The 13,224-nt window shown below is 41.6% G+C and overlaps 1 protein-coding gene across 1 annotated transcript; it reads right to left on the bottom strand.

Moving 5' to 3' along the window:
• Positions 1 to 49: 49 nt before the first annotated feature.
• smarcal1 (SWI/SNF related, matrix associated, actin dependent regulator of chromatin, subfamily a-like 1) lies at positions 50 to 13,174 on the bottom strand. Its single transcript, XM_033613649.2, has 17 exons — positions 12,373 to 13,174; positions 11,931 to 12,282; positions 11,158 to 11,208; positions 10,802 to 11,062; positions 10,626 to 10,676; positions 10,339 to 10,522; positions 9,938 to 10,088; positions 8,514 to 8,675; positions 8,317 to 8,382; positions 7,133 to 7,273; positions 5,300 to 5,518; positions 4,108 to 4,178; positions 3,773 to 3,875; positions 3,324 to 3,506; positions 1,298 to 1,398; positions 996 to 1,092; positions 50 to 808 (listed from the first exon to the last, which is right to left on the bottom strand). The coding sequence occupies exons 1-17, from the start codon at positions 12,736 to 12,738 to the stop codon at positions 656 to 658; spliced, it is 2,712 nt and encodes a 903-aa protein (XP_033469540.2). The 5' UTR covers positions 12,739 to 13,174; the 3' UTR covers positions 50 to 655.
• Between the last annotated feature and the right edge of the window lie 50 nt (positions 13,175 to 13,224).

Below are 13,224 nucleotides of genomic sequence, written 5' to 3'. Positions count from 1 at the left end.
CCACGGTAACAATTCAGGTTCCAATTTGAGAGGGAGTCTGAAGGCAACCTTGAGTCAGACATATATTTATTTTCTCTTATTAGCAAAAAATATATAGGCTTTTTAGATTGTTATTTTACATCTTTATTTATCACTGGCATGTTTGTTAAAGGAACAGTGTGTAGGATTTAGTGGCATCTAGCAGTGAGCTTACAGACTGCAGCCAGCTGAGTACCCCTCGCTTACAGTAACGTGAAAATGTGTTTGGGTTTGCTTTACGATTTGTGTTAGTGCTAGTGTAGAAACATAGCGGTGCAACATGGCGGGCTCTGAAAGAGGACCCACTTCCTATGTAGATATGAAGAGCTCATTCTAAGCTAACAAAAGCAAAAAAAATCTAAGTTTGAGGAGATTACGAACTAAAAATTAAAAAAGGAATGAAAAGGTATGAACATTATATTCCATTTCTACCAATAGATCCCCCAAAATCCTACACACTGGACCTTTAACTTTTACAAAACGAAAAAAAGTCTAAAGCAGTCATGATAGGTTAAAAACTAGGAATCTAGACTCCTTTCAATAAACAAACAAACAGGTGATGTTAATCTAGTTTCTCAAAACAAAAGTTTCCGCGTCATCTGCTAAAATAATCTTTGATTTGTCTTTTGCCGGGGTGTTATCCGACCATGCTGAGGTGTTGATCAGTACTGTTATCAGGCGGGGTGTCCTCCCAGTCTTTTGCAGCCTCCAGTAAGATGGCCTCATCCACGTCGTCATCCTCAGTGAACGACCTCTGGAACATCTCCATGATGCTCCTCTGGTTAGGGTCCTGAACAAATCCAAATAATCAGGTCATTACTTAATGTACAGACACCATTTCTGATTTGGCTCTGTAAGCGCCGTTATACTGTGCAGCCTTATGTAAATATGTTTCATCTATGTTAATGTGTGAATGCTATTTAAAAACTGTAAAAAGGATTATACATCATTTATTTATATACAGACACAGAGCTTACCTTAGAGTGGAAGCTGGCGTTCACCGCTTTGTCGGAGAGGTTTGATTCCGACAGGCCCACTTGCTCCAAAACATTCATTTTCTCCTGGATCATTGGCCTGGAGATAAATTATTATAATAGAGCAGATACCATTCAATTCACTGCTTGTCACAATATGCATATCAAACAACCCACATTAACGTGACCCCCCGCTGTTTCAGTTTTGGCTCTGAAGTGGTGGACTGATGAATACAAGAGGAAAAAAAGATTTAAAAACACAGTTTGATTATCAGTGAAATTACTGCCCACTGACTGACACGTACCACAGGTGATCATCAGCAGTTCCCTTGGCAACCAGGTAGTGAATGTTCACATTGCTGGTTTGTCCAATACGGTGCACCCTGTCCTCCGCCTGAATCAAAATCTGCAGAAAAAAAGCATTGTCAAAAAAAGAGCATTTGAATTTTCTTGGTGTCACCAATTGTTTCCTGCCTTCCCTCAGCTGCAGTGAAGGTCGACGTGCGCTCTGCTTGAGGAAAAATATCAATAAAATGGTAAGTCATTATTCAGGCTTAAAGCTGCCAACAGTTGAAATTGAAGAACTATTAAGATTCCTCCGGGAACTGAAGCTGTTGTTACTGGCACAGAGTGCGGGTTGAGCATAGCAATCACTTCAAAATGAATCTTTTTTTTAGTTGCGGATTTGTCCCCCTTTAATTCCCACTTCAGAATGCCCTATTTGGCTGTACTGTGAATCTTGTCACATCTTTGTCCCTGCAAACATAGCATAAAGAGGGAGTGGGAAATTCCCATAATGCCAGGATAACCTTATAACCAAACGTGAACTAAAAGAGGCAAAAACTGGGCTGGAACCAAAATTGAGTCTAAAATGAAAATACTACAAATAAAAAATGTGTTCCAATGGAGCCATACACATGTCGCATTTTTTGCACCCTCAAATTTATTGTTTTCAATATAGATGCATGGCAGGCGCACTCAAACGCCAGAGCAACGCTGACACAATGCACACGTGTTCCTGAGTGTCTTTTAGCACTTTTAGAACGCAGCAGCACACACCGTATGTCATGTGACGAGGAACAGACAGATATCTTTCTCTTCTTCTGTAAATATCAGTCTGTGGTAAATATGGAAAAGCTGATCATTTTACTGCAGGGCTACCCAGAGCTTTACATCTGTCCCAGGGACGATAGGCCTACACACTTAAAAACAGCGTCTGGAAGAAGATCAGCTCTGTACTCAAAATTTCAGGTAAATACTTGGGATGCGCGCGATTAGTCGTCTAAACGATTAAACGTCCACCCCCCTTGCTAGTCGGCACTTGAAAAATTAGTCAGTTAAACAATTTAGTGTTCTATTCATGTACAAGGTCGCTTAACTGTCATGAAGCCGCCAGCCACTAGTGGGTGCTACAGATAACCATCAGACAGCAGTCCCCCTCCCCACGGTAATGCTTGAGTAGACTGGAGTTTTAAAACAGCATGGTGGGAAAACCCAGCGTGGTTTGGCAGTACTTTGATCTAGAAAATCAATTCAGCAGCAATTTATCTTTTTTGAGATGTTATATTATTTGTTAACTGTAAGTGAGTTGTTGTCAGACAATGTGCAGGGTTTACATTCATACTGTACGGAGCAAAATGCCTCTCATTTCAGCTGAAATTTAAATATAATTAAGATTTTGTTTTATTAACTTTAAAATGAATTGCTATGATTTTTGTTGGATAATCTGCAAGGTTCAATTTGCCCCACATTTCAGAGGCAATTTATTGATTTTAGATGTTATTTTAGTGGTTCACTTTTGACTGAGTTGCCGTCGTGTTCAAATTCATACGGCACGGCGCAAAGTGTCTCGTACTTCAGTGGCATTTAAAATCTGACATGGTTGTTGAAGATTCTGATTAAAGGTTTCAAAGGGCTCTTAATGCACACAATATTTTTGGGACAATGTTTCAAATACTAAATTTTGACTATTTTGATAGTGTTTTAATTTTTTTCTGTCGACTAGTCTTAATTAAAATTTTCATTAAGTCGACAGGGAAATAAGTTGCCAGGAACATCCCCAGAAAACAGGCTATAATACGATGCTTGTTAGCGACCTCAGACACAACCTGCCGTCACACTCTAGAAAGCTGGCACAAAAAAGGCACAAAAGTAGTGTCCAGCACCTGACCTTGCATTTTCCAGGCGGTTAAAGACACAGCATGTGTACAACCCCTAAATTAGTAGCCACAGGTTATGTATGAGTTCTTAGGGTACTATACCCCAAGTGTTTGGTGGAATTGCAGCTAATGAGCACTCAGTATTTTATTTTAATAACTTTCCATGGCTTACCCCGGGGTTCCAGAAAAGCTCAGCGAAGACCACCAGGTCAGCACTGTGCAGGGTGAGACCCATGTTAGCTGCAGTGATGGACAGTACGGCCACACAGGTCTTGGTCACGTACTGGAACTTATCACACAGCTGCTGCCGTTCAGCTGAAGGAGTGGACCCGTCAATACGGATGTGACTGACGTTCTGTAGAAGAAATTAAAGGCCAGAATGGTTTAGGGAACGGACCAATACGACACCAACAAACTCATTTAACAAACCTTGATAAGTCACAGTAGTAGTAAAACTAGGCTCAAATGTGCTGCCTACACTTGTTCCCTGCAGCTACTGATGAAAGTTGACCTAAGAGTTGACTTTAACGCCTACGAAAAGAATCAAAATGCACTTTTTTTTTTTTTTTTTACATTAAAATTATATTTCTGTGCAGTGTGGTATCTGTATATCTTGCTCACCTTTTTAACCAGTTCAGTTGTAATGTGATCCAGGACTAACTTATGATGGGCAAACACGAGAAACTTCTCCCTCCCACACTCCAGCGTGTCTGTGATGTACTCCCTGGCAATGACAGAAACAACAGAGGTCTCAACTGTTTCAAAGAAAGCAGTGAAATATTCAATCATTCTGTGTATTTATTCAAACTCTCAAAGTTATCTCAAATCCAGTACAAATGACGATCACAGTGGTCTGACAAAAGATTCTGATTCATTTTACATTTTAATCTCAGCGCTCATCACATCTAAGCTGATGGGACTTACTGATCCCCGACCATTAGAGGGTCTGTGCTTACATAATGGCTTGCAGCTTGGCTTCGGCTGTGTGGTTATAAAAGATGAGGAGGGCTTCCTTCTCTTGTATTTTCTGAAAAAGAGATAAGGAACGGCACCAGATAAGAACTGACAGGAGATACTGATTGATGATTTGATAAGGCTGCCATTACTCTGAGGAGCAGTGTGATAATGAACAATCAAGCTAAGCCATTCAGTTCCATTAGAGTGAATAAATTCTCTTAAAATAAGACTTACTGGAGTATTCTGGGTCAGTTTGAAAGCACTTGTGCATGCTTGAGGCCTGAGAGGACTCCATCATTTGAAGAAGACAGAACAAACATGTAACTTTCTTGGACTGAAGGAGTGTTTTTCCTAACTGATGTCTTTTTAATCACAGCGACTACATTTCAAGTCGAACATGCTGTATTTCATTTGTCTTTTGGATACATGTAGTCAACATGCTTGGGTATTGAATAATGCAAAAGGTCAGAATATGCTATTTTCAGCTAACTTTTCAACCCCAAAATCAAAAATACATATTTTTCCTCTTTCCTGTAGTACTGTTTATCAGTCTAGATTGTTTTGATTTGGTGATACAGTTGGTGGGTGTAGCTCAGTAGAAAGAAAATAGTTCCTGCATGAAACTGCTCACAACAAGGTCTGTAAATTATCTTGAATAAGTGGGTCATGATTTCTTGAAAGAGGCATTGCTGTTGAGTTTTTCAATGTATTTTTTGGCGCTTTGGGCACCAGAGGTCAAGTACGATCTAGTTCCATTATACTTCAGAGAAGGCAGACATCTCTACAGCTGATATCTCCAACACTCGGCAACTCACACCAAAACAATTTGATGATAAAAATGACTGATAAATAGCGCTACAGGAAAAGGAAGAATGTGTTTTTGATTTTGGGGTGAACTGTCCCTTTAAAAATAATTTAGTAGTGATGAATTTATCAAAACTTCTTACGTTTTTTGTAATTACTGCAACAGAACTCACACCTTTTTTTTTTCTTTTACTGTGTTATTTTTCCTCTAATTTGATTGTTCTTGGGGAGGACTGATTTAGTTTTGCCTTAATTCCTAAGATGGGAAATTTGTAAATCTTACTCCAAGCCTGGTTTCTTAAGGTTTGCAAATACCTGTATACCAAAAACTTCAAATTCTATATCTTTTCTGTTTTTACCGGACCATGAGAAACGTTTGTGACTTACATTGCGGTGCCCATTGGCCAACTGCTTGGCAGCAGCTGACAGAGCAGCTTTAATGCGGGTGTTGACACCATCTATGGTCACTGTGACGACCTTGCGTTGTTTAGAGGGAAGCTGTGAGAGGACGTCGCGCTTGAGACGACGCAACATCAGACACTCCTCCAGCAACAGCTTTAACTCCCCGAGGTTAGATGAGCCGGAGTAATCCCACCCCCAAGTCGCCTAGAGGGGAGGGGAATAGAAAAGGATAGAAGGAGAGGAAAGTAAGAAAAGCATAGTGGACAATGAGGCAAATTTGACACAGAACCCTTCAAAGCAGGTAGCCAGACTCTTGGACTATCTAATGACAACGTTCATCTTTAATCACACACAGGGATTAGTTCGGATGCCAGTCAAGCTGGTGACTAACCAGCAGACTAAAAAGCTCAGAATTCAGTCACAGGAATCAAACTGTGATAGCTCCGGCTGGTCTGAGTCTCTTATCAGGATGCAAAAGCCATTTTATGAGACTTCAATGGTGGAAAAAAGGGAATTTTTGCAGAGCAGAGCAAAATCTCCACAATCTTCAAAATGAGTCATCATGACCAAATTAAGGATGTAATTGGCCTTTAAATCATGTAGCGTGTTCCCTACTTGAACCTATTAGAATTAATTAAGGAGATTAAGTGGCAAGAATAAAGCAACAGAAGGAAAAGAGTGGAGACAAAATTCACAGAAAAGGAATCCGCTGACACCTAAAAAACAGTTTTAATGTATACACTGTTTGCCAACCTACGCTGGCTGTAAAGTGTCCTCATTTCACCTTTATAACCCTATTGTTCTCAGCAGAGAGCATTAGGAACTGCAGACTGTGAATGTAAGAGAGGCAGATAAACAAATAATTCACTAATCCTACACCTAAAGCCTTCTATGTTCTTTGAGGTGTCCTAAAATTACAGCCAGTTACAGCTCAACAGTATTAAGCATTACACTTTGATAGATAAGGACTCTTAAAGGGATAGTTTAGATTTTTTTTAAGTGGGGTTGTATGAGGTATTTATCCATAGTCAGTGTATCACCGACAGTAGATGGTGGTTGTTAGCCCCCATTTCGGAGAAACAGGCAGGAGTACTGCCACAGAAGCCAAGCAATATACTGCTGTGAATGGGGGCAGAAGCAAGACGTATTTTAGCCACCTAAAACAATCAATATTATTTTGAGTATACACTATATTTAGAATATTTTCACCTCTTTACCTTGCCGTCAGAAAGCCCTTTCTGACGGGGCACTGAAGATGTCATATATGCTTTTTCAAAGTCAGCGTTCATTTGACAAAAACAGTTATTTTACCTTGCAGAACACGGGAGTTGCTGGTCAACCCCTGCCTCGATCAGTTAGTTTGTGTTGACTTTGGTGTTTTAAGGATTGGTTTGGATTCACCAAAGTCACACAATAACACAAACTAACTAATCAAGGCAGCAGTAGACCAGCAACTCCTGTGTTCTGTAAGATAAAATTACTGTTTTGTCATTGAAGTCTGGCTTTGTAGAGAGCACATATGATATCTTTAGTTCCCCGTCAGAAAGAGCTATCTGACAGCGAGGTAAAGCAATGAAAATATTCTAAATATAGAGCACACTTGAACTGATGTGAGTTTTTTTTATGTCGTTAAAATATGTTTTGATGCTGCCCCCCTCCACAGCAAAACATTGCTTCCGTGGCAGTACTCCTGCCTGCTTCTCCAAACCAGGGGTGTACTGACTGACATCTACTGTATGTAATACTCTGACTACAGATAAGTACCTCATATGACCCCAATTAAAAAAATCCACGCTATCCCTTTAAGGCTTAAGCTACCTGTGTGGCACCGCAGTAGCGTATCCCAAACTCGTGGAAGCGGGGGAAGAGTGTTGGTCTGACAGCCAGAATCTGGGTGTACAGCTCAGAGGGTCTGGACATGGCAGGGGTCCCAGACAGAAGAATCACTCTCTTTGCTGCCTGAGGATGGAAAAAACAACTGTGATCAGAGCACTGCTGAGAGAGTCAAGCTGACAAAGCAAGAAATTAAACCCAACCCTGAGCCAAATGCTGCAATGTTTTGGATTCAGCTGGTTTATGGATCTTTGTTAGCAGGCAATATATGCTACATATACAAAACAATAATGTCGCTCTGATATAGTGACACGGGGAAAACTGTGGGTGTTTGGGTGGGTGGTGCGTGTCAAGTGGCGTCCACATGAATGCCAGAACCTCAGGATTCTTAGCAGAACATTGCATCGTAACAAGATGATCAATAGTTTTCCCTTCAACTGTCAGAGGGTTTTAATGTTCTGTCTGATCAATGTATGTTCACATGTTACAGAGAGTTTGGCATATAGCTGAAATAATCACTCTGTTGCTCAGCTGACAGCAGTTGAAACCATGTAACTGTGTAAAAAGTCCATGTGTGATAAATATATTATTATTATTATCAGTTTTAATGTAGTGTTTTTTAATGTTGGTAGTGCAGCGACCATTAAGTTTCCTTTGGGATGGATCTTTCCTATAAATTTTGGTTTAATTGCACGCATACTATAACTGCAGGGTCCAGCCTCCGCTGCTTAAGGCTAAAAAAATAATAATTGTCTGATGGAAGACATCCTAAATCTGATTTCCCAAGAAAATCTAATCAATTGTTCAGCTGGCCCAAGGTCAATCTGACAGCCAATCTGGGTCTTGTTCCAAGAGTTTTAATGAATTATCTGGATAATTTTACTTGGAAAACCTTGAACCAACTCAAATTTGATTTATGACCTAATGTAAAGGAACCTTTTTCAGTGTTTTCCCCGGTGAAGTTATACCTTAAGACCAAAGAGAATCTGCCTCTTTGCACAGATTGAACTAGGTACTCTTTGATCTGCTGCTTTGGATATTTTTGAAATATCCTGCTTAGAGACAGTTAGATGTCACAAACAAGTAAAAATATAACATCTTTAAGGTATGTGACAAAATTAGTAATCCAAATAAAACATTAAATGAAAAGAGGGAAGAAAAACAAGCACCTTCAGCAGAGGCAAAGCTGCTTTACAGCGAGCAGTCTTTATGTTCTTCAGGAAGTGAGACTCATCCTGCACAAAATGACAAAATCATATATTCTACTTACAACATACAGTAACTGCTTTTAAAGGCAAAAAACACAAGTACAGACATATATTTTGAGACAATTCTAAATACTGCACAGTTCAGTAAAACAGCTCACCATGATGAGGACATTGAAGGGGTTTCCCAGCTGCTGCTTGTCCATCCTGCTCAGCAGGTCGTAGCTGATGATGTTGACCAAAGCAGACCGCAGATTGTCTTTGGCCTTCACCACCACGTTGATGCTGTCAGGACTCAGGGAGGGGAGCCAGCGTCTGAAGGCCTACAGGCAGAGATACTTACTCATGTCATAAACACAGAGTGAAACAAAACTCCTCAGAAAAACAGTTCTAATTTCCAGGCTGCGCTTTTCCCCCTACCACTGGGAATAAATCAGCCCCTGAAATTTTAAATGAAAATCCCAGTCACATTCACGAATTATTTTGTGACTGACAGCTGGCTTGAATGCGACTAATCACTTATAATTGTGTCTAACTACCATCGCAGTGTCTCCATTTAGAGACAACTGATCATGTAGTTAAGAAAAATGTCCCCTGTGGCCCAAATGTTTCTGACAGTTCACTTACTTGCTCTCTATTCACCTGTCAACCTGGCTTAAACTCACTAAGTTATAGCTCCCATGTTTTGCAGTAGATCTGGCCAAATGCAAAAGACTAACAGTGCAAATAAGAGCCAAGCCAGACAGAGTAAGTGTCCTTTAATGGGCCGACATCCTGTGACTAAACCCTCCTCGACGATTCCAACTCCTGATTGGGGGACTGTGTTTGATCCAAGATATCTATTTAGAGAGCAGACTGTCTTGTCTTGTCAATAGACAGAAGGCCAACGAAGCTCTTCTGAAAATGTGGTGCTATTGCAGCTTGGTAATGCTGCTGCGAGTTAAGCGGAGATTGCTAAAGAACATGAGACATGCTCACAGAGAAAAGGGACACCTGAGATGAAATTAGAACGTATTGAAATTGTAGAAGGAAAACGGGGACAAAGAGGCGCCAACATTTCAACGATGCCAAGTGTGGGGGTGTCTTAATAGTCATCGAAAATAATATGCAAAGTGTAAAAATATATATAGCTCAGCTAAATCAGCAACATCATGTGAAGCAGGTCTTTATGAATAACAGACTTCAACAGAGTAGCCAAATAAACTGAATTAACATCTCGGTTTTAAATTAATGCTTCACAATCCAATCATCGTCTGCAGCCATCAGAATAAGAAACAGAAGCATGAAATTCAATACTGCCATCTCCCTTACTGAAGATAAAGTACCTAACAGAGCACAAGCAGTCCATGGGGAACAGCATTAACATTCCTCAAATGCAGATGAGCTTTAAGTAGAAACCAGCATTATAATGTGTAAGGCAGAGCTTTTGTCAAAGGAGACCTGAAGAATATCCTTAAGAGGGTGCCTGCTGATTTAATGCAGGCCAATAATGACACCATTAAACGGAAACAAAGTGATAAACTCTAACACCTACGAAGTAATGAGCCATTTTTCTTTGCAGGATGTTTTTTTTTTTTTTTTTTACCTCAGCCCAGGTGAATCGCACAGAGGAGGGAGCCACGACCAGCAAGGGCCACTCATTCCTGTAGTAGGCTGCTATACAGATGGCCTGCACCGTCTTTCCCAAGCCCATGTCATCAGCCAGGAGGAGGCGGCCCTGTTTAGACACCGCAAAACTACAGGGACACGAAGAAATGCTAAAATTAAATGCTACAGCAGGACAGCGAGTGGAAGTCACACTGATCCAATCCTATAAAGCAAACTTGAAGTCACAGAGGAATGGCACTGAAATATTGGCTTGCAATGATAAGTATCTCTTTGTTTGCACAAGACTGAGCAAATTATAGATGAATAGCCGTCTGCTGGTATTGAGTTATTGGCTACACCATGCAGAACGCGCACTAATGGCTGTCCAAAGGCACCTACTTGACTCCCTCCCTCTGAAAGGGCATAAGGCTGCAGGTGAGCGAGGGGTCGATGCTGGAGAGGTCTGCCTCAGGGACGTCTAAAGACCTGGCTTCGGTCCCGTCAAACCTGGCAGAGAAAGCCTGGACCACTGCCCTGGGCAGAGGCTCCACCTCCACTGCTGCTATCCCACTGAGGAGATCCACTGGGTATGGAACACAGCACGGTCAGACAAGATGGCAAATGCAACGGAGACAAACATGACCATAGAGATAAAGCAGCTAAATAAAGCAAATGTTGGTACTCACAGAGTCTCTTGTAATCCACAAGTGAAAATCTCCACTTTCTGGTTTTCATGTCTGCCGCACAACAAAGATTATAACACAAAATACTGGTTTCAGAAGCCGTAAAATGCAATTTTAACATGACAAAAGGCTGTCAAGACGACAGAGGAAGCGTTTTAATTGCATAATTTCACTGTCACCATAGTTCTTTGTTGGCATCTGCTTGAACGCTGCAATGACATCCACATGGTAACCAATGTCAACTTCAAACTTTGTCGGAGACACCAGGACGCACTGGCCCTGCAGAGTGGCTCCAGGTTTCTGCCAGCCGTTACACAGCTTGAGCAGCGCCCCCAATGCTGCACCGTCACGAGCTCGGCTGGTGGCTGCTGCAACGTCCACTGCCTCCATTCCATCCAGAGGCCTCAATGACACAGAGGCCATACCAGCTGTTTCCTCCACTGCAACAAAGAGATATAGATACAGGAGATGCAGCAGCAGGACAAAGAAGACCAATACTCTGCCGTGTCTTTGAATATGTCCCTGATGTTCATACTTAGCTGTCGATAGTCCTCCAGACTGAAGTTCCACATCTTTGTGGCAGGGTCTGAGGCAGAACAGAATACTTTATTATTCTAGCATACAATACCAAAACTATGGCACAAAATAACTACATTAAAAGACATTAGTATTCTTACTTAGAAAACTTATACTGGTTAGCATGAAAGCCATGTGTACTTGGCTTCTTCTACAGAGGAGAGCCCTGAAGCTCTGGCCAGAGGATAGCAGTTGGCTTTATTTTTATAGCGGTGAGTTAAGTCATTCATTATTTGGCCTTGCAGGTTGTCCTGGTTATGTGCACTGATGCACTGGCACTAAGGCTGGGTATTACTTTAAAATTGGAATACCTGCTGCCACAGAACACAATACAGTTAAGTCAGCACTAAAAAGTGATTGCGGTTTAATACACAGACCATGATGGTGCATAACATACACCATCTATTGAGGGCTTGTTTATTGTAGTATGATGAATGTACAAGAAATAACTCAATCATTTTGAGGGTTTTTGTCTTACTGTCTGTCTTTATATTGTCGTTCTGAACATATGATGCTGCCTAAGTAGTTTTAAATTCCTGTACCACTTCTAAAAACTTACTGACACTTACGTGGCTTATTGTTAATTATTAAAATGTTGCTAATCTATTCATGATCCAACATGCATCAGTGTTTCCCACAAGTTCAAAAGTGGAAAGGGGTGTGTGGCTGCAAAAAGCGTTGACCAACAAGACGTAGCTGCACAACAGCATAGTTACACTGGTAGATACTTACCGTAGCTCTTTGTGGGGATGGATTTGAAAACAGCAATCAGTTCTGCATGGTAGCCCACTTCGACTCTGAAGCGGCCCTCTGTGTGAGCTACACACTTTCCTCTTACAGAGATGGCAGGCTTTTTTGCAGGTACAGCATTCAGAGTTGATGAGTTGGAGGGAAGCTGTGCCACAGGATTTTGGGCAGGTTTACTAGTTTGCTTGTAGAATGAGCCAAATGCACCACCTGAGCTGTTGGAGGTGGGGTTAGGTGTGGGATGAGCTGGCTTCACACCAATGCTTCCTCCACTAGACGAGACAGGGCTGATTACATTTTGATTTGCTGCCTGAGGAAGTGGGTCAATAAGCTGTATCTACAAGGAAATACAGACAATGAATTAGGAAACTAGAAGTTATTATTCCTGCAAACAATAACTGACTGAACATCAATGCACAGAACTCACCTGTCTTTTAGGAGCAGAGTTATAAAGAGTATTCTGATTGATTTGGTTGCTAGTGCCAGGTAACTGCTGATGTTTGGGGTCCTGATTGTAGTTATTGAGGCTCTGTGAGTCTTTCCTGAAGGGTGGCACAAACCGTTTTGGTGCAGGAGCAGAGCTGAGTGTCTCTCTGTGACGAGTCACAGTAGCAGGATCCGAGGCAAAGCTGTGTTTAGAGGGCTGTACCTGCACTGAAGAGCTGCTGAAGAACACTGGGGTCTGCTTATTGTTGCTGATGGTCTGTCCGAGTCTCTGGGCTCTTCTCTCCAGAGCCTTCCGTCTGTTTTCTTCAATCTTTCGCTGCTGCTCTGCGGTTAGCTGATTGGACATGATGATGAACTTTGCTGCAGCTTACGCTAACTTCAGAGGCATTCGCAAATTCAGATGATTATAAAACACTCCGAGCTAGCCAAAACATCTAGTTACCCACAAATATATGATCCATGTACACCCACCTGGACTTGCACGAGTACGACAGTTATCTTAAAAGTTTGCGAACTTGTACCGCAGCTAGCTAACCCGGCTAACGGTACCAGCTAACGTTGCTAACGTGGGCAGCAACAATAAAGCTTAGCAACATTAGCATGACATTATATCGACAGCAGTGTTACACACAAGTGGGCATTCATGCGTGGGAGAGCAGATGACTAACACCGTGATCTCAAGACGGCAAAGGCTGTAAAGTGTACACGAACGAAGGAAAGAGAAACATCTGAAGCTAACGTTAGTTGACAAGTTGCTACATGGTTCAGGATCTGCCGCGCAGGAAGTGACGTAGAAAAACAAGCAGGCACGTGGAGGTAGCGGTTGCTTATT

Source organism: Epinephelus lanceolatus, chromosome 14 (genome assembly GCF_041903045.1).
Source record: "Epinephelus lanceolatus isolate andai-2023 chromosome 14, ASM4190304v1, whole genome shotgun sequence".
NCBI classification, from domain to species: Eukaryota; Metazoa; Chordata; class Actinopteri; order Perciformes; family Serranidae; genus Epinephelus; species Epinephelus lanceolatus.
The sequence above is the reverse complement of the archived record's forward strand: the minus strand, read 5'-3'. Positions and strand labels throughout refer to the sequence as shown.